The sequence below is a fragment of the Podarcis gaigeae genome (assembly GCF_964106915.1).
Source record: "Podarcis gaigeae genome assembly, chromosome: Z".
In the NCBI taxonomy this organism is placed as follows: Eukaryota; Metazoa; Chordata; class Lepidosauria; order Squamata; family Lacertidae; genus Podarcis; species Podarcis gaigeae.
This window is the reverse complement of record NC_139691.1, coordinates 35,190,845-35,218,558: the sequence shown is the minus strand read 5'-3', so window position 1 is coordinate 35,218,558 and position 27,714 is coordinate 35,190,845. Positions and strand designations below refer to the sequence as shown.

Below are 27,714 nucleotides of genomic sequence, written 5' to 3'. Positions count from 1 at the left end.
GTCTCTCCTTCTGGGGTTTAATCAAGTCTTCACCATCCAGACCTTCCACTCTCTGTCATCCTTGTGGGAGGATGAGAGTGTGGGCTTTGAAGAGGCAGCTTCTCACCACACCCACTTCTCCCCTTTCCAGGGAGCAGTCTTCCCTTCCTATCCCCTCCCCAGTGTCAGGGGCTTTCTGCTTACTCCAGAGATCAATCAGCAGGTTTCTTATTCTGTTAAATTCTTAATATATTAAAAAAGTGACTGAAATATCTCTAGATAAATACAGAAAATCAAAAAATGATGGCAGACTATTTGGGGAGTAAGTAATTTAGCAGCAAAGGGGTCAGTCGTGTTCTGACATTCAGTGAAAAGACAAACATTAAGAACGTACTTAGAGAGTATTTAATATTAAGCTCTATTAGTGCACTTTATGGCTGATTGCATACTCTCCTTGCCTCTGTTGACATTAATAGTTCATTCAGAGTCAAAAGAAGAAGTAATATCTTCAGAGTCAAAAGAAGAAGTGAGTTTATAAAAGAGAGCTCTCATTTAACACACTCATTTCCCATTCGGCTAAAATTATATCGGAAATGAACTGAAACTGAAATTCAGAATTGTGTAGGTAGAAAAAGGGAATGTTGATTCAATGGAATGTCAAAATGCAATATTTGCTTGCATGTAACCAAAAGAATCTGACACTAACTGAGACAGGCAGCAGAAAAGTTAACCTTGGCACTGCCTGCTCCAGAGCTCCTTCCATTAGTGGGAATACATTTTGCAAGAGTTTTTGGTGTCAGAAAGCTAGAAGTTCTGGCATCAAGGGATTTGAAACCGCCACTCAATTTTCTACATGTCTCTTGCCTAGGCACTTGGAGGTGCACTTAACAGCTTTTTGATGTTTTAATATGGAAAGCCCCAGGATACAGTAGTGCTGGTGGAGGGCATGCTGTCCTAGTGGCAGTCACCCCCATATTCTAATGCAGAAGGTGATATTTGCTTGCTTTCATTTAGCCATCGTTTGAATTGTGGTTGTGGTAATGAACAACACCTTCATGGGAGCTTACTTGAAATAACGAGCACTACTTGTAGAGTGAAGACCTCCTCCAAATAGTATTGCTTTACAATTTTCTCATTAGTTTCTTTTAGGAACTTGTTTATAGGATCCAGAAATTCATCACATACCTCTTGCACAAGATGTGTGTGTGTGTGTGTTATATACTGGAAGTTTTGAGAACATATGCTGCTGACCCCACAGAAAACCCATTACAGAGTATAATGGAAACAGGACGCATTCAAGTGTTACTCATCAGAAGCTGTGGCACTTCTGTGAAAATAGGTGTAGAGAAAATTACTGAAATGCATATAATTCATCCAGAAGCTTACAATGAGTCATTTGGAACTAATCTGTTTTTGTATGCATTGGCAAAAAATAATAATAAGACTGGTAATCACCGATCTGTTTGTGTGTAATCTTACCATTCTTTCCATGTTGCTATTATCTTTCTCTGATCTGATGATTCAAAGCCAGTTACTTCAGCCAGTACCAAGGGTTACTCCTCACTGACTTCCCATGTGTATTTATATTTAAATCCCACTCTTCATATAAATGTTCCACCAAAAGAACATGCAGTGGTTGTGTTCATTCATATCATGAATTCAAACGTTTGTTTTGTCTTCCAAATAACTCTTTGTCCAGTCCTTTAAAACAAGAAACAGCTTCTCATTTTGTAACTTGCACAGGCTTTTGTCACAAATAATTTATAGCTGTAGAAGCATACAATATTTATCCTTTCCCAGTAGGTAGGCATTGGGGGAAGCCACAGGTAAGTGACAAGACTATCTAGCCAGCCTTAGACAGGCTCTCCTCTTTAATGTTAGATGATGAAGGCAACGGGCAGGCACTAATGATTGTTCCTTGCAGCAGTCACTCACACAAGAAAGATGCAGTCTTCAGTTTTCTCATAGCATATTCAATTCCATTTAAATATTGCAAACTGCTGAATTGCAAATGTTAGCCTAGGCATGAATAAAAAATGTTGATATTTTATTCTAAAAATAATAATTGTGGATAGGCTGCCTTTATTGTATTATTTAAAAATATTTCATTTTACATGTAGACTACAGGCTATTGCAGAGATGCCACTATCTCTCCCCCACCCCGCACCCCCAACAAAAATGGTTCCTGGAACATTAAAAATACAAAAGGGAGGCTATTGCAAGGATTTGGGGGAAGTTATTTGCTTTTGACAAGGAGTGTCAGTAATTGTCAGCTAGAAAGAAAAGCGCTGTAGTCAGTTTCTGTAAAATTGTGGAAGGAAAGCTGAGAAGATTGCAATCCATCCCCTTTGTAGAAAAGAGGTATCCTCTTACCAGCACCAGCACCTTGAACTTTGAATTCATTGCTTTCATATTATACACTATATGTAAAGAATACAACATCTGTGCACGGATGACTAACTTCTGGTATTTAAACTACCAGCTGCTGAAAGTGATTGAGTTTGAACCAGGGGGGTGTCTTGCTGAGGCAACCACATTTCTACACCCACCTTTAATAAAATATTGTACGGAATAGCTAGAAAGCTTTCCCTCGGACTTTCATCTAGCAGCTTTTTATTATTATTGCAGCCTTGTGAAGGAATCACTATTGACTCCTGTCAGGCACTTTTGGATAGAAGGTGAAGAGCCTTCTCTCATGGCTTTCTGTGTGTTTTGTCAAATCTGGTACTTTCAGCTGAAGTGTGAAGTGAAAGCTGATGTCAGGAAATGCCTTCGAGCAGGAGCTGGTGCTGGTCTCTTGTGACTAACTTTTTTTAAAGAGAGAGAGAGGGGAAAAAATCAGATTGGGTTGTAAAATGATGGCAATCTAACTGGACATAAACACATTTATTGCAGGCTCAGCAGCTGTTACATATCATTAGAGAAAGGAGGAAAAGGGGCCACTCTGATGTCAGACTTCTTCTTTTAGGGACAAATGTGTCCAGATGAGATGATGCTAATGTGATGGCAGCTTGTTTACTTAAAATTCAAAACCCATTACTGTCTGTCTTCGCACTCTTGTTGCCTTGAAGTAAAGCTGTTTTTTTTTTTAAGGCTAATGCAAACTAAGAATTATAACAGGTGTTGCAAATGCTTGAGGAATGATCAAATCCGGATATTGCTTTACCTTGTGTTGTGGCCAAAATGTGACTTGTAAGGGGGATACAAGAAGTTTTTTACCTTTTCTTTTATAATACTGTATTACTGCTTTTTATGTTGTGTCTTGGTTTTTATGTTTTGTTGTTTTTATGCTGTGTTTTTGAATTTTGTGTGTGTGTGTGTGTGTGTGTGTGTGTGTGTGTGTGTGTGATGTATATTTATTGTATCCAACTAAACTTTACCTAAATTAGTTTTGGCCATTAATAAGAGTTATCTTATTAAATAATAAGAGTGATCTTATACAGGGAGATTAGACTGCACTACCTTAGACTAAATACAAGTCTTGCCATTTTTTAAAGCTGTCCTGCAAATAGAAGATCATTACATCAGGCACAGATCTGGGAAAGACCTTTTGCTGTAAGGTTTCATTCACAATGAGTTTATTATATGAGGAGAATGCAATAGTGGTATCCCCACCTATGTCTGCAGTTGTTGTTGTTGCTGTTGTTGTTGTTTGCTCCATTCCACCATCTTATGCATTTTTTTATTGATAAAATATGAGATTTGTTTGCTTTGTGAGTGTTTTTTTGTACTTTTCTAAATATTTGACATGTTAGGAAGTGGGAAAATTTTTGGAATAAGAGAAGTTCATCAGCTGCATTTCATCCAAGCTGCCTTCCAGTAAGGGTGGGGGGGTGTGTGGTGACTGAAAAACTGGTAAGGAGGTTCAAAAGCTAATTTCCTCCTTAGATCATCAGGTGGCTATTTGCAATAGCAAAAAATAAAAATGGAGGGCAGCACTCAAAAATGGAAAAGGAAAGAGATGAACCTCAAACTGGTGTTATATGGGGAAATTATTAGGGGGGAAAATACACTGCCCAGTGAGTTTCAGCAACATGTCTTCCTCAATGGTATTAATTGTTATTCAGTTTTAAAATGTACGTTGGCTCATGTATAATACTTCTCTCTTTTTCAATAGCAAGAATTCATCCTGCCCTTGAGTAGGATGTTTTGTCAGCATGTATCAAGCAGTGAATGAATTTTACATCCAACTTTAGTTTGATGCTTGCTTCTCTTATTCCACTTTCTAGAACTATTCATACTAGTGATGACTTAGCCGAATCCCTGCATTTCACATTGTGTTAAATATTGCGTTTATTTATATGCATTTATCACTTAACACAGATTCAGAGTGAACTATAACATTACTGCTCATATTTGTATTTCTTTCACGCTGACATATCTTTATTTATTTAATAGGTTTTTGCCCTGCTTTTTAGCCAAAAATCCTCCTAAAGCAGCCTATATTAAGATCTATAACAATAAACACACTCTACAAAGCACAGAAGGAAATGAAGATAAAAAGAGAAGAGGGGAGAAACAAAGCAGACCCCGTTTCTTACAAGTTACAAAGTTATTATAATGACCAGTTTTAGGAAAGTAGGGTTTCTTGTGTAATAATGAATGGAAACAGTTTCAAGAAAGGAGGAGCTCAGCTGACCTGGGGACTTAGCAATGGCAGTATAGTGAACAGTCCTGTTCCTATATCTTCTTCAATGGAATATTTGCTTTAAAAATTCTCACATGTTCTGTTCATTCCACCCTCACCCTTCCTAAAGTCCAACCTTTATAGACTTATTCTTTAATGTTCCCAACAAAAATGCATCCCTAGTCAATACTGCTTCCTGCTCTCCTACCATAAATCCCATTTTCATATCATCAACCTCTCTCCCTATTCTCAACCCTATTTGCTTTTTTTTTTTTGCACATTTGGTATTCGATCAAAACCAATGCTTCTATAGATATTAACACCACTTCTGACTGTCTGCATAAGCCACCAGAAGAATGAGTATAAAGACATTGGTCTAACATAGTCACCCTCAGAAACTTTTCAGTATAATGTTTTCCATCTGTTCCACAGCTTTGAATAACAGTCATTGGGGGAATGTCTGCTTTGAACATCTTCATCACCAGTGCCATTTTTCTAGAAAAAGAGGTGCTGGAACTCACCATGAACACTTCCCTTGTTTTCTTAGAATGGCAATGGTGACCACCTGAGGGGTGCTGGAACTGGAAAAAAAATCCCTGCTTCTCAGTCACTTGGAATCATACTAGTCGAACAGTCTTACTAAGGCATACTAGGGAACATATTCCAGTCTAAACAGATGTAGAATTTCAATGCAGTATTAGAACAATAATAATGTTATCATAGGCCTGACCTGTCTCTCAGATACATAATAGAAGCATTTTTTCTTTTGTGTTGGTTCCCCCCATCCCAAGTACTTTCAGTTGTCCCATTTGGTTTTAAACAAATCATAAATTCATGTCCTAAATGTTTCACTAGTCAGAATAATTAAGTTGATCAGGTCTGGGAGTACTGAAAGGAAATAATGGGGTCATTGAAGCATTGAAGCTCTAATGGGAACCTGAATTCATTCAGATATCAAATCTAATAATTGCTCTACACCTGTATACACAGTCCCAAAGAGAAAATTCACATTAAATGTTTAGTGGAAGTTTCAGTACTGTGCTTCAAAAGGATTTGATCCTCTCCTCCCCCCACCCCACTCCTGGAAAAAAAACAGCTTTGTATCTTTTTCTCCAACTTTTACTTGTGGGGGCTCATTGTATTTTAATAGAATATTCAGTCTTCGAAAAGAAGAACTGAAATATGGTGTGTGGGTGTATGAGACTATTTGTTTTGTATACGTTTTCGTACATTATCATGTTTTATTTGTACTTTTTTGTTTTGTTTTATGTCCTGTTGTTTGTTTCTCTTTTGACTTTGTAGTATTATTTTCATGTTCAGTTTGACAAGTGTGTGTGTATGTGTTGTAAATAAACTCAAAAAAAATTTAAATGAATATTCAATCCTCATTCATAAATATGCAAACATTAGGAAACTATTTTCATGCATTAAATTAGTACAGTGGTGCCTCGCAAGACGAAAAGAATCCGTTCCGCGAGTCTCTTTGTCTTGTGGTTTTTTCGTCTTGTGAAGCAAGCCCATTAGCGGATTAGCGCTATTAGCGGCTTAGCGGGCTTAGCGGATCAGCTGTTAAGCGGCTTAGCGAGCTTAGCAGATCAGCTGATAAGTGGCTTAGCGGATCAGCAGTTAAGCGGCTTAGCGGATCAGCTGTTTAGTGGCTTAGCGGATCAGCTGTTAAGTGGCTTAGCGGATCAGCTGATAAGCGGCTTAACGGCTTGGGGGAAGGGGGGGAGGAAAAAAAACCCGCAGGAACTCGCAAGACATTTTCGTCTTGCGAAGCAAGCCCATAGGAAATTTGTTTTGCGAAGCACCTCCAAAACGGAAAACCCTTTCGTCTAGCGGGTTTTCCGTCTTGCGAGGCATTCGTCTTGCGGGGCACCACTGTAATATGGATTGTATTCATCATATTGTTTAGAATAGAAAGCAGGAAGTAATACACAACTGTAGTTTATTCAAATGGTCAGCTACAAGGAGCTCTCTCTCAAAGAAAACTAAGGAAAAAATACCAAATATTTAACATATTAAAAATTATATGAAAACATTTACATCATCAGTCTTTTCTAACTTGGTCCCTCTAGCTCTTTTGAACCCAAAGTCCCAGCAGCCCAAGACAGCATGACCAGTGGTTAGAGATATTGAGAGTTAGGAGTCCAACAACATCTGGAAATCAAGCAAGGAGGTTTGAATGACCATAAATTGCCTGGTATTTTCTGGTCTGGATAATTAGGTGTCAATCAAAATCTGCAGCTCTCTTATTACTACATGGGGTGGAAGGGAGCCATCTCCTGATCATAACTGGTTACTCTTAAATTCAGAAACAGTACACTTAGCTGAATCATCACTCTATTACATTCAGTGAAATTCTTTTGTAATAACCAGAATATAAAATGAAACATGCTTGTACTGTTGAAATGAAATGTAATAAATATGACGTGATTGAATTCTAACTTCAAGTTATTCTCACTACAGTCTTTATTTTATGTGTGTCTTTGCAGTGTCTTGCTTGATACAGCAGTTTTTTCTGTCCCGTCCCTTTTGCTACATTCCCATCCGGGAGCTGAAAATCAAAATGAGGCAGAAAATGGCTGTATGTTTTTGTTGGCAAAGAGACCTATTTTCCTGTGTGATTTTAAAGGCCAATTACTCTTGGAGGAAGGGAGGAAGGAGATTGATTTGTCTTGTAACCCTTGAGGCAGGCATGTGGTAGTGTTTCAAAATAAGGCTTATCATAGGCTACGGACATGGAGATGGAAGAGATTTCAGTCATTTCAAAAGCATTTCTCCCAAGTGGTGATGTTTCTGAGGGAAGCAAAGTTAAATTTGGAGTATTAAATAGACAACAACAACAAAAAAATCTTAAAGTTTAATCTGGATAGGTTCATGACTTTTAAAGGGCAAATCGTGCAAATAAAATTGATTGTGATATAAAGCTACTTTAAAGTACAGAATACCGTACTTTTCCGTGTATTAGACGAGGATTTTTTACGCCAAAATAAAGTAAAAAATTGGGGGAGTCATCTTATACATGGGTAGTGCAGTGGGGGGACGGGCAATTGGTTGCATCCATGAGGAGGATCTAGTGATTGGGTGGGTGAATGGTGTCAGCTGCAAGGATTGGCTGCTGCTTTGTCAGTTGGGCGGGTTATTTGTGGATGCGGCAAGGACTGCTTTGGATTGGCTGCCGCTTCGGCAATTAGGCTTGTGTTGCTTGCAATTGTTAGTGCTTGCCAGTTGGGTGAGTTATATTAAGTTCGTCAGCCCCCCCCCCCCAAAAAATAAAAATGATCAACAACTCTGGTCAATTCTTCCCTCAAAAAAGCTCAACAACTGGGTAATCCTCCACCAAAAAAGCTCAACAACTCTGTGCCATCTCCCCCATTTTCTTAAATTTGAGCCCCCCAAAATAGGGGGTGTTGTATACATGGGGGCATCTTATAGACAGAAAAGTATACTTCAAAAGTATGCCTACAGTCCCATCCTCACTCTCAAATGACTTACTTCAGAGTAAGAATGCATAGGATCACTCTTCTGGATTTAGGATTGTGATTAAGGCACTTGGGTTTTTTTCTTTTCTTTGTGAGCTGAAAGGACAATGGAAAGATGCTGAATCACAGTGATTAGAGATATTTAGGAAAATGTGTACAGTGAAAACAATCTCATTGTCCTCCCTACTTTTTATTTCAATTGCAGAAGAGTATTTATTTTTATATATTGATGTTGCTGCTGCTGCTATTTAGATTTGCAGCCCACTTATTTCCAAATAAGTGAAGAAGGTTACAAAAGCAAAAAAGCACTAGTGTAGAAGAGTAACACCTTTCCCACACCATATTTTTAACACTTGTATGTAACATTTGAGCCTTCTCCAGCAAACCACAAGTACATCTTCCCTCAGTTTGACCCTATAGATTATCACCCAAACTGAATGCCGGGAGATTGTCACTTGATCTTTTTCTGAGTTCTAGTTACAAAGGAAACTAATTCCAATAAATGTCACCTTAAGTCAGTTCTAAAAGGTCACATTCAGATTTATTTTGCTGCGCATTTTTAGGAAGCCTTATTCAAACTGTTGTACTTTTAAAAAATAGTTGGAGTTTAAAAGTCTAATTAGCCAAAAGAAAGAATGACTGTGCTTGATACTACAAGGTGAATGTATTCAAAATCTCTTTTTAGTCTCACAGTCTGTTAGAAATTTAATAAATCAGCAAGATACAATTCTGGGGTCTGTTGTATTGATCTGCAAGTTCAGAGGAGATAATGAGAAAAGTGGTTGCTAGACCTAAGGAATGGAGTATGGATTACTTGTCTTGAAATACTTTCTGATCTCGATTTACCCATAGATGGTCTTAAGACTCACCCAAGAACTCAAAGCCAGCTGCCCCCTTTTTCATCGGTCTGTCAGACACATACACCCCATGCTTTTAAACCTAAAATGAAAGGAGGGCTTTTGGAAAAAAAGGAAAGGAAACTTGATGATACAATAGATGTAGCAAATATTTTCTTTTCAGAGCTTCCTCGTTTTCAATGTTGAATTCTCAAAAAGAAAAGGGAAAACAGTGATGAAATACTGACTTTAATGTAATGGATCATTTAATTGTCTTGGATCCATAGAAATTTCAGCAGGTTTCAGAAAACTGGAGCACCTTTAGTAACCTGCTACATAGCTATGGAGCCTGTCTCTGGAGTTGTCAAAATGTGTATTTGCTACATGGGACAAGCAAACCAAAAACCTGATACTCTTGGAATGCATATCATCCATAATTCCAGACAGCAACATGACCTCATCTCTAAACTGAACATAGTTAGTAAATACAGTAGTTCCTCCCACACTTCGCCAACTTAGGCAGATTTGTCTTAGAATATAGTACTTGTGCACACACAAAATCATGATCTCATCAAATTGGTAACCTAATCAGTCAATCTTTTACTTTAAGCAGGAGCTCTATAAAGCATTTGTGTCAGAAAAATAACTATTCATTCTTAGGTCTAATAATAGATTCCTTGCTAGAACTAACTCCAGACAAACAAGTCACTTTAAGAAGTGAGGATCTCTTAATCAAGAAAGAGGATTAAGGCAGAGTGAGAGAAAGCAAGGCACAAGGTGGCAGGATGCGAGTGAGCTCTTATCACTTTGTTCAGACCAGGGCTGGTGAAACGGTGGCTCTCCAGATATTGCTGGACTCCAGCTCCCATCTCACCTGACACCAAGCTGAACAGGGCTAATGGCAACAACCCTTCCATTTAGTTCTGTTCAAGCCAAGTCTTTCGTCTTGTATCTGCAGTTGAAAAGGAGAACCTATCACTAGCCTTCCTAAGGCCAACCCTTTATGTATCTCAGTACTACTCTCAAGTCCCTGCTTTCCATCTTTTCTTCTTCTAAACCTTTACTAGGCTTACTCAGTCTGTTTTTCTAATTTAACACTGCTTTCAGGACAAATAGTACCCAGTCTTACAGTGCCTGTCTGCACCATTTGTGGGTGTATCCCAGGCAAAGAAAATTTAGAGCTACGTGATCTCCTTACTGCTAAATTTTCCACAACAACCGAACAATTTCCCATGGATCAAACTGGTTGCTTTCCACTAATATGTGTTCTTATACTATGCTTCCTTAATATTACTGCTATTTCAAGATGGATTCTTCTTTCCTGAGCTACGTCTGCTGCAAACCACATTACCTGTCAGCAGTAGCTTACAATTTACAGAAGAAAACCCAAAGAATTGCAAAAAGAATAGTGTTTGAGTGTGGGGAAAAGCAATCTCTTCTCTACACAGTAGCTTTCTAATGCATTGTTTTATCTCAGATGACACAGAGTATTATATTTACTTGCCAAATACTGTCTAAGACAGAGAAGACTTTGGAATTAATAGTTAATAGGCATCTGTGAGCCAATATCACAATATTGTACAAGGTGGTGAATAAAAGAAACTGGCATTCAAATTCTTGCATAGCCAGATGATCGCTCTCCCATCCAGCCCGAAAAGGGGTCCAGGTGAGGAGCGCCTTTTCTGTGGAACTAGAAGACTGGCATGAAGTTACTTCTGGCTCTGGAAGCTTGCATTTCCACCAATGGGGGAGGGGCAGGCAGAGATATTTAAAGCTGGGCCACCCACCCTTTCTTCTTCTTTTTCTTCAAGCATGTACTGCTGCACAATTGCACTCACTTCACACGCTAGTAAGGTTATGCTTAAAATTCTACAAGGCAGGCTTAAGCAGTATGTGGACTGAGAACTCCCAGAAGTGCAAGCTGGATTTCGAAGAGGCAGAGGAACCAGAGACCAAATTGCAAATATGCGCTGGGTTATGCAGAAAGCTAGAGAGTTCAAGAAAAAAATCTGCTTCTGTTTCATTGACTACGCAAAAGCATTTGACTGTATCAACCGCAGCAAACTATGGCAAGTTCTTAAAGAAATGGGAGTGCCTGATCACCTCATCTGTCTCCTGAGAAATCTCTATGTGGGTCAAGAAGCTACAGTTAGAACTGGATATGGAACAACTGATTGGTTCAAAATTGGGAAAGGAGTACGGCAAGGCTGTATATTGTCTCCCTGCTTATTTAACTTATATGCAGAATTCATCATGTGAAAGGCTGGGCTGAATGAATCCCCAGCCGGAATTAAGATTACCAGAAGAAATATCAACAACCTCAGATATGCAGAAGACACAACCTTGATGGCAGAAAGTGAGGAGGAATTAAAGAACCTTTTAATGAAGGTGAAAGAGGAGAGCACAAAATATGGTTTGAAGCTCAACATCAAAAAAACTAAGCAAATAGAAGTGGAAGAAATGGAGGCAGTGAGAGATTTTACTGTCTTGGGTTCCATGATCACTGCAGATGGTGACAGCAGTCATGAAATTAAAATATGCCTGCTTCTTGGGAGAAAAGCAATGACAAACATAGACAGCATCTTAAAAAGCAGAGACATCACCTTGCCAACAAAGGTCCGTATTGTTAAAGCTATGGTTTTCCCAGTAGTGATATATGGAAGTGAGAGCTGGACCATAAAGAAGGCTGATCGCCAAAGAAATAATGCTTTTGAATTATGGTGCTGGAGGAGACTCTTGAGAGTCCCATGGACTGCAAGAAGATCAAACCTATCCATTCTGAAGGAAATCAGCCCTGAGTGCTCACTGGAAGGACAGATCCTGAAGCTGAGACTCCAATACTTTGGCCACATCATAAGAAGAGAAGACTCCCTGGAAAAGACCCTGATGCTGAGAAAGATTGAGGGCACTAAGATAAGGGGACGACAGAGGATGAGATGGTTGGACAGTGTTTTCGAAGCTACCAGCATGAGTTTGACCAAACTGGGAGGCAGTGGAAGACAGGAGTGCCTGGCGTGCTCTGGTCCATGGGGTCACGAAGAGTCGGACACGACTAAACGACAACAACCAAATCCTTGTCTTGTGCAAATTAATTGAACAAGTCTTCCCAACAGGCACTTTACTCTTCTCAAGATTCATAACATCCTACTTGGGGGGAGAGATTTTGTAGAGATGGAAACCTCTATGGCACTCACTAATCTTACTGTAGACTCCACCGAGTAAGTAGTTCTTGAAGGAAGAGGAACCTAATGTAGAAGCCAGTCAGGCCTGGCATTGCTTCTGTTTTAATGTTTTTCACTTCTATTTAGAAATCAGGAGGTGCCACTATACTAATGCCTTGTGCTGTTGTATTTTTGCTTTTTTCCCCTTTGGGTTCTAAGCTTTTTAATCCCTTAATAAAGCCTTTAAGCAGAAAATGTAATGCACTCGCCTCTATTCACCCTGGTCTGTCGTGTTTAGGTTTTGTGTTGCTTATATTGTACTAAAGTTCCCTGGAATTGTATGAATATTGTCCCCTGGGTCTTTCATAAGAACTAGATGTGTATCTCATTAGGCTTTTTCCAGTGAGCAAAGTTTTAAATGAAGGTACAAATAAATATTTGATGCAAATGCTTTCATTGCCTCCCAAAGGTACAGGCCATATGAATGCCTTTACAAGGGTCTTTTCTCCCCCATCTTCTTTGGTATTTCAACAAAAATTAGTCTAATAAGGTGGAGCTTTAGCAACAGCCTTTTTTATTACTAAATAGGCATCAAGGTTTTTTTTTGTGTTCATTCATATTCACTCTGCCAGGCTTTTTTAAAGCTTTGTTTATATATTGTTCTGTCACAGCAACATTTTAAATGATTCCTTCTGAGTTCCAGAGAAAATAAAATTAAAGCAATGCTCCCTGGAAATTTAATTCTGGAACGCTTTTAGAGAATATGAGACCAAAAGCCCCTTCTGCTATTAGAGTCAGCTCACATAGTTAAAGATAAAGGTAAAGGACCCCTGGACAGTTAAGGCCAGTCAAAGGCAACTATGGGGTGCGGTGCTCATCTTGTTTCAGGCTGAGGGAGCCGGCGTTTGTCCACAGACAGCTTTCCAGGTCATGTGGCCAGCATGACTAAACCACTTCTGGCGCAGTGGGACACTGTGACAGAAACCAGAGCGCATGGAAATGCTGTTTACCTTCCCACCACAATGGTACCTATTTATCTACTCACACTGGTATGCTTTCAAACTCCTAGGTGGGCAGGAGTTGGGACAGAGCAACCGGAGCTCACCCCATTGTGCGGATTCGAACCTCCAACCTTCTGATCAGCAAGCCCAAGAGGCTCAGTGGTTTAGACCACAGCGCCTCCCGCATCCATACAGTTCACATATATGAATATAATTTCATAACAATCCTCTCTCTGTGTATCTAAACAGTCAGCTTTCCATAACTGTCGAGCCTCAAAAGTTTAGGGGATGTCTCAAGAGTCCTAATCACATTTTCATTCTCAGGTTTGCAAATCAAATGAAAAGTTGCACTGGCCAAAACTTGCCATCTGATTTTAAAATGGCTTTTTTGTATATATAAAAAAACTTTCTATATTGCATTAGCAACATTTGGAAGTGGTGCACTTCCATCTATCTATAGAATCTTCCGTTCTCCCTTCTAGATCAGAGGTAAGCAAAATAGGCCCTGAAAGCCACATTCTGAGGGGCAATTTTTTTTTCTTTTTTCACTTGTTACTCCTTGGCTCCCTGAGAAAGGTCCTGGGCTTTTAATTCTGGAGAATGATACAGGCAGCTTTCCTAGAAACTTGTAGATTGCACCCGGGAAGAGAACCTGTGGCCTTCCAAATGTTGTTGGACTCCAGCTTTCCTCAGCTCCAGGCAACACGGTCATGATGCATGATGGGAGTTGGAGACCAGCAACATCTAGAGGCCACAGGTTCCCATTCTGTTCTTTAGGAGGTCGAAGGAGACAGTGGGAGGGAAGTGACCATACTTGCATCGTTCATGGATATATTCTCATTTTGTAAATGCTTATTGTTCCCAATAACAAAGTTTAGTTCATAGTCCTGTTCAATGCAATTTTTTTTAGAAAAAGAGGTGCCAGAACTGTGTCTGAATTTCCTTTGTCTGAATTATAGCCCCTTTCCTGTTAAAGCCCTAGTGTTTGCTAGGGAAAGACAACTGCTCCTTTACCCTGTCTGGTTTATAAAAATAACAGCCTAGGTAACTAGATATTAAGGGCATTGCTTCAAACTTTATCCTTCTTTCACTGAAAAGAGTAGCAGAGCTGCGTAAATTGTCATGGTCCTTCCCTCTTCTCCTGGATGCTTTTATGTCTCCCAGGCTATCTAAAATAGCTCTTAAGGGTATTTTCACAAGCTTATGCCTTGTACACCTTTTTGTCTCCAGTGCACCACTTCCAAATGTTGCTAATGCAATATAGAAAGTTTTTTTATATATATACAAAAAAGCCATTTTAAAATCAGATGACAAGTTTTGGCCAGTGCAACTTTTCATTTCATTTGCAAACATGAGAACTAAAATGTGATTAGGACTCTTGAGACATCCCCTAAACTTTTGAGGCTTGACAGTTATGGAAAGCTGACTGTTTAGATACACAGAGAGAGGATTGTTATGAAATTACTGCTATGTGGGAGTTTCAAGTCATCCTGAGCTCTGCAGATTGAAAAGTTCCAGCCACATAATTGACCTACGAACAAGAATGCTGGGTGGTATATTTCATAGAGAAGCAGTTACAACCTAAGTTAATCTTCCCTCACATGCATCAGATGAGATAGGGGGAGAAAAACATGGGGTATTTATGTTTTTTAGCTGTTACAAGAACAATAGATATCCCTGACAAAGCTCAAAAAGGCAGAGCCTTGTAGTTGCATAACCAATGTATTATGTTCAGTGCATTTGTGTCCTGGCACACTTTATTACAATTTCAAAATCTGCTCTAAGTGGGTTTTGCAATTAAAATGAATGACTGCATTCCATTTCAGAGGCAGGGAGAATGGTTTTCAAATTCATGCAGAATTACAGAAATGGCAGACACAGTAACTGCATCTGTCTGTATACCTTCCCGAAAGCTTGTTTCAAAGGAGCTGCTTCTAAAACCTATTCTCATAAAACATGTACCAAATTAATAAATTTTAAAATAATGGGTTACTTTATCTTTGAAGAATTGTTATAAACCTAGGTGACACTACCAATCATACATTAGACAAAGAAATTAGTTGCACAAGAAATGTCACTGCAGGATTCCCTGTGGTTACATTCACACAAAGCCTAGTCATGTAGATAATAAAAGGCAGAATTCTTAGTTAAGGCTATTGTTAATTTATTAGTTTGACTGTATGTCGTCTAGTTTTAAGGATTTTGCTCATTTCTGTGTGTGTATACTGATTGATAGCTGTCTTGATTCCCTTTGTCAGCATAGGTGTGATAGATGTGTTCAAATCAAATAATAAATGTATAGTTTGCATGTGTAAGGGTCTGAGAGCAAACACTAAGCTTTTGCTCCCTCCACCACTTTTCAGAAACGCTTCAATGAGAACTGGTGATTATGCATGTAAATCCTCTTACTAGTAACCCAATACAACCCATCTGTCAGGGCTGGTTACAGCATTTAACATCAGTCCACTGTTGGCCTTCAGAACTACCTGGTCCTGCTCCTATGCCTCCTTGCAACCAGAGGGAACAACCAAGAGATGTATGGGAGTGAAGAGACTGGGTGACAATGGTGGTTGACGCTGGAGGGAAAGAGAGAGTAGTTGGTGGCAGTGAAGAGAAGGGTAGAGCCTACTGGGGATCTCTTGTCTGAACTCCCTCAAAAGCTAGAATCAACACTGCTATTGGCCATGAAATGTCTGAACTTGCATGAGTTATGCCCTATTATATACACATTTAAGTTATTCTTCTGTGTTATCACCGTAATACTGAAGAAGTATTGTTCTTCTCTAATGTTAGAATACCTTCCGCCATGCAAGCACTTACCATGTTTGCTTCTATGCTCTATGTGACTGTCTTTGGAGCAAACAGAAGTGCATTTATGGAACTGTCATCCTGAGACAAGTTCCCAAAGTATGAAGGCAACTTCAACTTTTAGGTTAATTTCTCAGCTGATAATGCAGCTTCAGCTCCTAGTTTAGTGTTGTGTCAGGTATTGGACACATAGCTTTTGGCTTTTGGAGCACCAGCAGGTTGCAATGTGCATTTGCAGCTTAGCGTGCAAATCTGTTTTGTCCCAAGATCTTAAATGCCACTCTGATACAGTCATTTAAATTCTGTGTCAGTTGCATGGATGTGGTAGTTTAACAGTATTCTTCTAACAATTATTGTTGTACTTCAGAGTTAATTACTCAACTCTGAAGTACAAAAATAATTGTTAGAAGAATACTTTTAAACTACCACATCCATGCAACATCCAGTTCTTCACACATCCTTTCTTCCACATTCCACATATATTTCTTTGAACACACACACTTGGGATCAGTTTATTGTGGGATAAGCTTCTGCTAAACCATTCATTCCATAGTACTGCTGTTTCTAGGAATAGCAAGTCTGTGTGCCTCTGTAGTAGTAGTAGTAGTAGTAGTAGTAGTAGTAGTAGTAGTAGTAGTAGTTGCTGCTGCTGCCGCTGCTTCAAATTCCCTGCTTAGCACTTTGAGCAAATACTGCCTGCAACAGATAAAACTTGGATATCCCAGATAAGTCTGTTTGAAGCAATTTGCACTCAGTTGTGTACTGACAGCAAGTATTTGCTATACTCCCGGGATATCTCACTTAAAGACAGCAAAAATCACTAGAAACTTCAAGAGATTTTTTGTGCCCTGGATACATTTGTCTGCCCAGCACCCTTAGCCTCCAAAATGTTGCTATAAGATGCAAAGCAACAGATGGGACTATATGTTGGTTTCATACACAATTCTCTATTTCTCTAGCCTCCTCCCATCGGGAGGTATCCTTTTTTCCTCTAAAATATTTCTTTTCGGGAGACACCCAAATAGCCCTATAGATCTGGGCTAGGCCATGTATAGCTGAGGTATGTGCCCTGATGGAGAGGTGAGTATTCTGCGGGCAGAAAGGAGAGCACTTTTCATCTGTAGCATACCACATGCTTTGAAGGAACCATGTGCTAAATCAATTGAAAACAAACTGATTCTCAGCTAGGGTTTTGTACATACTTAAACAGAAGAGAATTAATTCAACAACTTACCAGTCAAAGTACAGAAGGCATTTAATTTGTCTGATTACAACATGAATATTTAAATACTGCTGTTTGTGCACAGATTGGCATGTTCTTTTTATACTATGAATTTTCATTGGAAGCAGTACTAGGGGAACGTTCATGGTATGAGCATGTTCTTTTCTCTGAGAACAAATGGTTGAATCAGTACTGTCTTATCTCTCTGAGGTTTCTTCTCAACCCTACCAAGGTTGAACCTGGGCCTTTTGCACACAATGCATATGCTCCAGGGAGGCCATTGGGCCTCTTCTCATACTGTTTCTTCCTCAGTTTATGCTGCTTTGGATAGAAAGGGGCTATGGAGGATTGTTTGCTTTTGATGAAGAGGAATCCCACCCTGTTCTTAGAGAAAACTGCTCTGTTATATCCTATGTCCTCCAGTCCACTCAAGCAAAAAACAGAAATTGGTCTTTGCTGTGAATTTCTGTTTGAAGAGTGTGCTGGAAGACATTCACCCACCTCTGTTTTTTTCCTCTGCATTATCTTAATCTCACAGAGTGTAGATCAGGGGTCAGCAAACATTTTCAGCAGGGCGCTGGTCCACTGTCCCTCGGAACTTGTGGGGAGCCAGACTATAATTTGGGGGTAAATTGAATGAATTCCTATGTCCCACAAATAACTCAGAGATGCATTTTAAATAAAAGGACACATTCTACTCATGTAAAAACACACTGATTCCTGGACCGTCTGCGGGCTGGATTGAGAAGGCGATTGGGCCGGATCCGGCCCCCAGGCCTTAGTTTGCCTACTGGGCATAGTCATCCTGGCTATGGTTATATTTTGGGGGAGAGGGGTCATTTTTTGCTCTGCCACTTAGAACTGGAGGGTAGGATGGCTGGAAGAGGAGTCAAAAGGCTTTAAAAGGCCTGCCTATCCAATCTAGTGGGTCATCCTATTCACAGGTTATTCTCCAGTCCACTTTTCAAATAGAAATTCATGTTAATTACAAATTTCCATTCTTGCTTACTAAGGTTTCTGGATAGAGATAGCTTAGCCACTGTGATCCATGCTCTGATCACCACTCCTTTAGATTATTGTAATGCAATTGGTGAAAAATGTGGCTTTCAATATATTGGCAGGACAGCTATCAGGAACCACATAATACTGATGCTGAAAGAACTACACTGGTGACTGAAATTAAAGGTGCTGGTGACTGACAGTAAAGGTGCTGGGGGAATTACACCAGACGGTGATATGAAAAAAAATTACTCAACTTAGAAATACCTTCCCTTAAATGTGTGGCATCAACTTCACTGACACTCTAGCAACCGTCTAAAATCCACCTGTTTACTTAGGCATTTATTAATAGTCACTGGTATAATGAGTATGTGGTAATTATGAGCAGGTTACTGCTGAATATATTTTTTCACATTTGGTGGTTTTAATATATGCTTATTTAATATTATTGTTATCTGCCCGGAGATTTATACAGAGGCAATATGGAAAGCGAGTGTTTTTCTTTTCTATAATGTAAGATGCATGTATGGTACAAGGATAAGAAATACAAGCAACAGACACTATGCGCCTTCTCAACCTGCCATTCTTTCCTATTGTAAAGCTGAATGCTTTGTCCAATGTTAGTGTACATATTTCACTTCCAAAAAAAATAGCTTAAACTCCAAATCTGGCAAACGTGTGTTTTTTTCCAGCCCCCTTAAAGTGGAAATAGCTCTTCTGAGCAGAAATTATCGGGTCATAGCTAAGAATCTCTCCCTGGTCCTCCCCCCATTTCTTCAGCAACTTAAACATTCTAAATGCAACAGCAAATAATCATTTTAACAGCACCACAGGATTGTAGGTGTTAATTAAAAATTCAGTAGTTTGGTTTTGCATTCTGTCAACAACATAATCCCAAAGAGAGTATCTTCTAGCTATTTTTACTAGACATTATCCAAATTCGTGAAGTTGTCACTCTTTTAACTGAGGTTTTGTAGTCCAGGGATGCGCCCTCCTTTTCTAGAACTTCTTCAAACAACAATCAATTCAACTCTTTTAGGGCCTGTTATTTGTATGTGATGATTTCATCCCTGCATGGCAGAGATGTATATTTGTAGGAAGTGTAGGAAGTGTATATTTGTAGGAAGTGCTCACCAACTGGTTCCAGAGTTTTCATCTCCATGATTAATGCAAAAAGTTTGCTGTATTTGCATGATGCCCTCTACCTCCCATAGTATTTAATAAGAGATTAATAAAAACATATTGTACATTTTATGCAAATTGGACTTTAGTTCAGCAGGATTTGCTGAATTAATGTCATAGTTTGTGGGTTTCACAGAAGAGGTTCAGCCTATCATCAGGTGCAGTAGGATGGGACACTTGTGTCTTTCATTGTGTGGTTGGCTGCATAACTTCAAATTTCTTAATACAGGGATTTCAGGAGGAGGAAAAGGGGAGAGAGTCATTGCCCAAAAGTAAAGTGGCTGGGAGGCACTTATCCATGAATTCTAAAATCCGTTTTTCTATCTACTTATACAGAAGTAAATGAAAGTTTATTAGTTTTTAATCTACCCATTGCTTCTTGAACCCTTCCCAGAACTATTTAACTCTTCTCTCAATGTGTCACATTTATTTATCTCCAGAGAGCTAATATTTGTCATGCGATTTAAGCTAATCAGTTGCATGTCCGTATCACACAGGAATTTCAGCCATGTCACTTGCATTTTACTGGTCAGGAGATGCTAAACACATTTGAGGAAATAGCATGTTTGTTAATATATTTTCAACTATAGCATGCCTGACTTAAAATTGTGCTTTCAGGACATTGGACTTGTAGCCCATGAAGTAATCTTCCTATGCTATGATTTTCCATTGCAATAATTGCTGTGCAGTAATAGTTTATATTGAAGTTGCTCATCCAGGTAATTTGTAGGAAGTGTGTGTGTGTGTGTGTGTGTGTGTGTGTGTGTGTGTGTGTGTTCGTGTGTAAAGGAAATAGTGAGTTATCTCATCTGTTCCTACTTTATGAATGATGCTGGTGAACTTGCCTCTCAAGGAAAGGATAAAGTTCCTTTCTCTTTCCCAAAGCAAGTGGGCACAGAGACATCTTTATTTAGTAACACTTTCCCCTGCATTTTTGGTTGTCACCTGCTATTTCCAAGGAAGAGTGCCACAGAATTCTTCCAATGCCTTTATCACCCCAGAGTTTCAGATCAGGAGATTAATTTATTGTTGATTGCAGAACTTTTGAATTCCTGGCAGCTGTGCTCTGAAATTTCTCTGATCCATCCACCTAGTAATTTATTTATCTACTGCTTTGAAATTATTTTCAGGACTGCTTGAAAACCTCTTGACATTGCAGTATCCATGTTTTAAAATCTTATAATGTTTCCTTCTCCCTTTATATTCCAGATAACAGACGAGTAAATTTGGAAAGGTCACGTTCTCGTCACAATGGAAGCATCACGGCAGTATGAACCCCTCCCAATGCCAAAGAACTGGGAAGTGTTTTATTTACTTTAAATGGAGACATGGTGAAAAGAGCTAAATGTGGAAAGAGCAACAATGAAGATAAATGAAATTCAAATGAATTTTAGAAAATAACAACCAGAAAAATAAATATGTATTTTTACAAAAGTTATTGTGCAAAAAAAACCCACACAACTTACTGTATATTAAAAATGCAATCCTCAATAGATATAAGCAGTGTTAAAATATAATGTTCCTACTCTTCTTCTTTAGTATTACTCACACGTGTCAATCTACTATGTTTTTATGCAGCTCCCATGAATTTCAGGGAGGGTGTGCAGTAGATTGTTCCTAAAAGTGTGGGGAATGGTTTATATGAATGGAGATGAATAACGTACAAAATTGCTTTTAAAACAAGCAGCATCAAAAGATCTGGTCAACGAAAGTGAACAGGAGTCCATTGGCAGTTCTTATTTTGACATGAAAGGAAAAAAGTAAAATTTGCATATTAATTAATTCAGATTGAAGCTGATACAGCACACATCATAACAGGCCTTTTTTGTAAGCCTGAGAAAGCACTGTACAGTCCCCATCAATTTCTTTAGAATCTTATCTCTCAAGTTTTAAGCATGATGGATTCAGCTATTTTGGTTTCAGTTAAACTTTATCACAAATCTACAGCATCAGTCTTAGAAAGATATATGGCTTCTTATCACTGCTAAAAAAATTTTTTTTTTAAGAATGAGAACATAGGATTGTACCAAAGTTAAACCATATCATTTGCAGAATATGTTTTTGACTCTATTTAAAGATGTATTTTCTAATTATGCACTTATATGAACTTCATATGGATATTTGGAGGAAGAATTCTTACCTATTTTGATGGTTCTAAAACTCATTTGCCTTTGTTAAAGCTTTCAGAAACATAATCTATTAATATGAAGGTAATCAGAATTAGATTCTCTAGATACAGTCAAACATGCTATATAAAAGCTATAATAGGACATGTGGAGATGAGATGACCTAGGCAATGAGCTAAAATAGTTGTAGCGGGGTGGGGAAAAGAGATACTCTCTATAGTGCTCCCTAGCACATCACACAAACACACACATGTGTATTTGAGTCATTTTGACCATACTACATTTTGATCAGCCCAAAAGCTGTCCTTTGAGTATGCCACATGTGTAGTGACGCACTGTAAAAATTGCTCCTAACACATTTTCTGTTTGATTCCGTACACACACACGCCCACCACCACACACACACATGTACACACACTTCAGGAGGATATGGTGTGTTTTATATGATGGAATATTTTTTCTTTACTGCAGATGATTAAAGAGAAACACTCAGATGTGCAAAATACCTTACAACAGTGAGTTTATAGGAGCCATGTTGGTGGTGCTCTAAGCAACTGATGTGCATTCTGTATGAGGGAGGGGAGGTCAGCTGGTGCTCAAAACTGTCAGGAACAAAATCAGACTAGACTGTGAGCTTCGGCAAAAGCCATAATACTCACGGCAGCCTGATTTTGTAGTGAAAGCTGCTTTCACTATCGTTTTCCACTAAATGTCCCTCTCAATAAAATATCACAAAAAGCATACATTGTTTTCCTAGCCGGGGAAAGTGGGTATTATTAACAACACTATGTATCCCATTTTTACTCCAAAGGGTGAAAGGTTTTTATCCTCATAACATCCACATATTGTGGGTTTGACAGAGAGAACAACTGGCTCAGGGTCACCCAGTGAACTTTGAAGCTAAACATGGAGCTCAGACTATGTCTTCCTCATCTGACATTCTAGCAACTATACATTCTTTTCTCTGGTTGGGATGGGGTGGCTAGATTCAGTGTTATATATACAAGGGGTATAATCATTCTATTTAAACTTTCCCACCTGCTGTACACCTGCTGCATTTTAAATAAGTGGTGTATACTGGTTGGTTGGTTTGTTTGTTTTAAGAAAAATCAGTTACCCACAAATTATTGTACTTCACCACTAAATAGCTTATATTATAATGGAATTATCAGCCGCTTTTTGTCCATGCAGTATTCGATTTTCTTGCGCTAGCTGTCCAAAAGAGAATGGAACCATCCTGTTTAGATGGGTAGCAGCATATGAGGTCAGGTTCTACATCCTGCAGCTACTTAAGACCCACATGTCTGGGTCAAGGCTACTCACAAGGAATGAAAAAACCATGTAGGCTTTGCTGGCTAGGGTTTGTGGGAGTACCAACAACATATGGGAGCCACGGGTTCCCCAACCCCTGCTAGACATTTTTCTTAGAAACACAAATGTTTCTAGTTAAAGAAAAGGCATTCTGCTGTTACCTCCCACTCTGTTGAGAATTGACTAGTAGGCATAAGGCAAAAATTTGCTTTTGTCTAGTCTACGTTTTCAAACTCATGTCAAAATGTGTTTAATACATAAAGCCAAATTGGTAAGCCACTTGTATGGGCAAAGTGTATATTTTCTAATGCACGGTATTTTGAAACAATGTACTGAATCTCAGAAAAAGAAGAAGCAATTTGCTAGAATTTAAAAGCCAAAATGTTAAAGTGATTATTAGAGCATCTGTGAACATACTACTTCCCCCCCCCCCACTAATGTTAATTATTATGGCAGTTGCGTTGTTGTTGTTTTTCTGTTTCCTGCCGTGCTTCTGAGCAGCCTAGTAGCTGGCAACCAGAGATTTTACAGAACCAAATTCTGACAAAGAGCAAGTCCAAAAAGATGCAAGATGGCCTGATGCTTCAGTTTTACTAGCCCAGTCATGTTATTCCACATTTGGAACATGTTATGTTATTTAATGGACATGTCTCTTAAAGGGGAAATGGGGGGGGGTGTTAGAAGAAGATATATTGTAAATACAGGAAGCTTGTATCTATAAAGTCTAAAAAGTATTTTCTGAATATTATGTTCGGTCACAGAGTCTTTTGATAGCTTTTTATTCTATTTGAAAATGCAGATTTAAAAACAAAAAGCCTTGCTTTTGTTATTGGTATGATTCCCACTCTTGTCATATGTTTACCTGGTGACCTAGTAAGAGCGTAGTCTGGAGGTCATAGCACCTTTTTCTGAACAGTATTTGCCTTATTTTCTAATATTAAGAGGGGGGAATTACTGAAGATATATTTCCAAATAGATATTCCTAGGAAACCTACTACCAAACTCCCTTGTAAGCAGAGGGACTGGATGGGGTGACTAGGCCTCAAATTATTCATGGAAAGTTAATCACTGGAGCTTTATGCAACCACTGAAATACCGCTTAGGAATCTAGCACTCACATACATTTAACATGAAATGTATTTAGAATATAGCAGAATATTAGCATGCATTCATACTTTAAATTTAATAACTAAAAACATTGAGTTGGTTCCCAACTTGTTCTTCCATGAACGGAAAGGATTCTTCCATTTGCAGCGGGAACCAGGATTGAGCAGCAGCTTCTACTGAATGAAGGGAGGGGAGCCTCACACAAAACCTTCCTTGCTATTCCAGCAGGTCCTTCAAACCCCAGTCACAGTTTTAGGGGGGGGTGGAGGATTCGCTTAAATGGCTTTCTGCTGTTTTGCCCCAGCGCGAGTGGAACTCTGCTGAGCACAACACTTAATCTTAACATTTCTCAAAAGGCAGAAAGATGTACAATTCATATAAGCATAACGTATAATAGGCTATGCTCTCATACAACTGCCCTTCTCTTGTTGAGGAGTGACATCTTAAATATCATTGTACCAGTTTCAAACAAGACCAAAAAAGCCCTTTTAGGCAAAGTTCCTTATTTGAAAATTAAACCACTATGAAGAATTTCTAAACAAGCCACTTTAAACGGTACATTCTGAGCTGTATATGTAGGCCATGGTGAATAAAGCTTCCTTGTTTCATCTGACCCCTATTTACAGAGCTTATCACAGCTATACATAAATGTCACATAATTAAATGTTTTGCCTTTACATCTGCTTATATCACTATATGTACTACCTCAGAATGCAGTATAGCTACACACATTCCTTCCTCCCACCACAAAATTAAGTTGTCTAAAAACATAGGGCCATGTTAGACTAGATATTGTTGTTCTGTGTTCAGATCTCCAGGGCCCCTGAATAGGACTGGGATCGTAACACCAGGGAAAGGAGGTTAAACCCTTTCCCCCATGGTGTGTGTTCCCAATCTAAGTGTCTTTTCAATGTATCTTTCCAGAAAGAACAGAAATACAGAAAATGAAATAAATCACATATACTGCTGCTATTTCTCCTCTTAGGGAAAACATATGGGTACACACACATTTTCCCTAATAGGGCAAAGAGCAGCTCAGGTACTATAGTCCTGATCTAATTCATCCCTCCTCCCCCCACAATTGCTTTTAATGTAAATTAAGGGATGGGAGGTCTAAACATAGATCTCCAATATGTCAGATGTCTAGGATTACAACCTTGCTTATATTTTATTTGAGCTTGCTTGATCATTGCTTCTTGAGACCTTCATGTAACGAGAGATCAGTTCAGATGGCATTTTTGCTCTCTTAAGTGTCACACAGTGTGTTTTATCTGGAACATGCATAACACCTGAGCCAGGAGCTCATGGGCTTTTGTGCTTTGCTGTCTAGAACCTTTGTGGCACATTTCCAGCAGCTACAGCCCACCTTCTGGTTCACCGGTTGTTCACGAACAAGCAACTTTTACTTGGGGATAGATTGCCATAAGGAACTTTTTTTAAAAAAGAAGTTATCAAAATAAGCTCTTATGGATTAAATTGTGTAAGAAAATCCATCCACTTTTACTAAACATTTTTGTACAGCTCTAATTATACATTTAATCTGAGTTTTAGTGGAAATGTGTAGGCACCTTTTTGAAGAAGAAAAAATATGGTAGTTGCAGGTAATTTCAATAACACTATTAAACAGTGGTGACTGGCTCTCATTGGAATGGGCAGGGTAGAAGGCAAGGAGAACATCAGTACCTAGAGCTGGTGTCAATAGTAGACAGAGTCAGCTAATTCTAGTTTTGTCCCCATTGTCCTCCCTGCTGAATTATACCAAGCCAACTACTCCTGGACATGCTGCAAGTAGGAAGGCTGACAGCAGAATGAGGTTTGTGGGTAATGCCCCATTTGCCCTAATGTACCAGCTGCCCGTGCTTTTAGGGTAGAACTCATCCTCGGGTCAGATGCCCAACCATTCTGTAGTGCAACTCTTGCCTTGCTTCCATTCATTCCATTCCTGATATTATGAGTAGGCACAGAGAGAGCAAACATGTTAGGACATAAGCCACTTTAGGGTGAGACATGCAGGAAGGCCCATAGTGTAGGTTCATAGGAGCATATTCAAAATAAGTCTGTGACAGGTCACGTTAAGACCTTTGCCGTACAAAGTGCTGTTAAATGTTTTTATACAGTCCAGCAGAGGAAGGAAACCTAAACTTCCTACACTCATCCTACATGAATTTTGGCAACCTGGCTGTTAGAACTCACAAGTTACTTAGTTAGCTGTTTTGCCTAACTATATAGGACAGGTTGGTAAATGTAGTAACCTTATGACAGTATGCATGTAAGAGTTTCAGTACTTAACATGAGGATATTTTATTAACTTCTGCTTTTAAAAAATGCTATATTAATATCTACTTGATTATGGCAGAGTGAAATCAATTCATAATTGCATGAAAGTTGTCCCTTTGTGGCATTCCTTCACCATGTCTAAACAAGGTTGGAGAACAACAACAAAATACCCACAGCAGTGATTCCAGTGTCTAATGTATTGACACTTCTGTTTAACAAAAGAAACTGTCCTTGCTTCCCATGTGCCATAGCGTATTCAAAAAAGAGAAAGGATAAAAAGATTTTATAGAGTCGAATAAATACATAGCATGAAATAGCCCCTTTTATAACATACTGCAGGCGCTTGTAAAAGTAAAAACAAAACTTTACAACTCTATCTCAACTGTTATCCTCCTTCCCCTTGCAGCTCTGGAAGTGAGACACTTAGCAGCATATAGAGGAAATCACTCCACACTGCCCAGTACACGAATCACCAATACCATTTATAATAGCAGTCCACCCATGAATGGCTCACTTGATTGTATGGAATTAAAGGGTGCTGAGATATGTAGTCCTTCATAAGGAATATATGCATCAGTTCTGCATATGTATAGGCAAATGTATTAATTACACCACTGTTACGCCCATAAAGGCAGTAAATTACACGGTGTTCCCCAGGTCTGTTCCTCCTTTTGCCCAGAAGCTGTGGATGGTCAGTGATTTCTGGAAATAACCTCACTTTCGGGGGGGGGGGGGAGAAAAAAAAAGGAGCATGCTGGGCCATCCACCACTGTAGAAAGCAAAGAAATATTGTATTTGGGAGCTTCATGTAACTGCACCTGCCACTTCCATGTCTTATTTAAAGAGGGCTGCCTAAACATTGCATGGATGTCTGAAAGCATATTTTAGTCTTCTGAGATAGTTGATGTTCCCCAGATCTAAGTAAATACTCTTTGTAAGCAAAAACTATTTCCACTAAAACTTCTTCAGAGATACCTTAAAACACAACAATTCTCTCTAACCTAGTTATTTACGTAAATTCCAGCCTCCTGTCAAGATGTTGTTAAGTTGCCATCTAGTGCAAATTGTCATCATTTATTTGAGTGCAGGTTAGCACATAATTCTGAGTTGGATGATAGCATTTAATATGATAGATATCAAAAATATGTTGCAAATGTCATGCACTAAAATGTTGAAAACCTTTGTGTATAATACCAACGTTTCCCTATTTGCAAATTGAAATTAGTTTTGGTGATTTCAGATTTGGTCATCAACAGATCCTAACTTCTTTGTTGTTGTTTAAAACACACACCTTGTTTTTGCTTTGCAATACTTTGTGCAGTTGCTTATGTTTATTTAATACCTCTTAAACATCATCACTTTGAAGTACCTCTGTGCTATGAAGTTTTGGTTTGGGGAGTGGGTGGGGTGGGCTAATCCTTTTTACTCTGAAGTGTCAAATATATTTGTTTGAAATGGGCAGGGCAAATGTCTTCTGTAACGGCTAATTTTGGGGGGGAAATACTCAGAGATTATATTCTTTTTAAACTGTCAACACCTTGTGATACAAGTTTAAAATGTAACAATATAATGCAGTCATTGAGCACATTAAAA

At 38.8% G+C, this 27,714-nt stretch overlaps 1 protein-coding gene across 1 annotated transcript in view; it reads left to right on the top strand.

Moving 5' to 3' along the window:
• DIAPH2 (diaphanous related formin 2) overlaps positions 1 to 27,714 on the top strand; it is a 340,556-nt gene extending 312,842 nt beyond the window's left edge. The window contains exon 28 of the mRNA XM_083722729.1: positions 20,510 to 27,714. Coding sequence (XP_083578855.1) covers positions 20,510 to 20,574 — 65 coding nt within the window. The 3' untranslated portion in view covers positions 20,575 to 27,714. The remainder of the gene's footprint in view (positions 1 to 20,509) is intronic.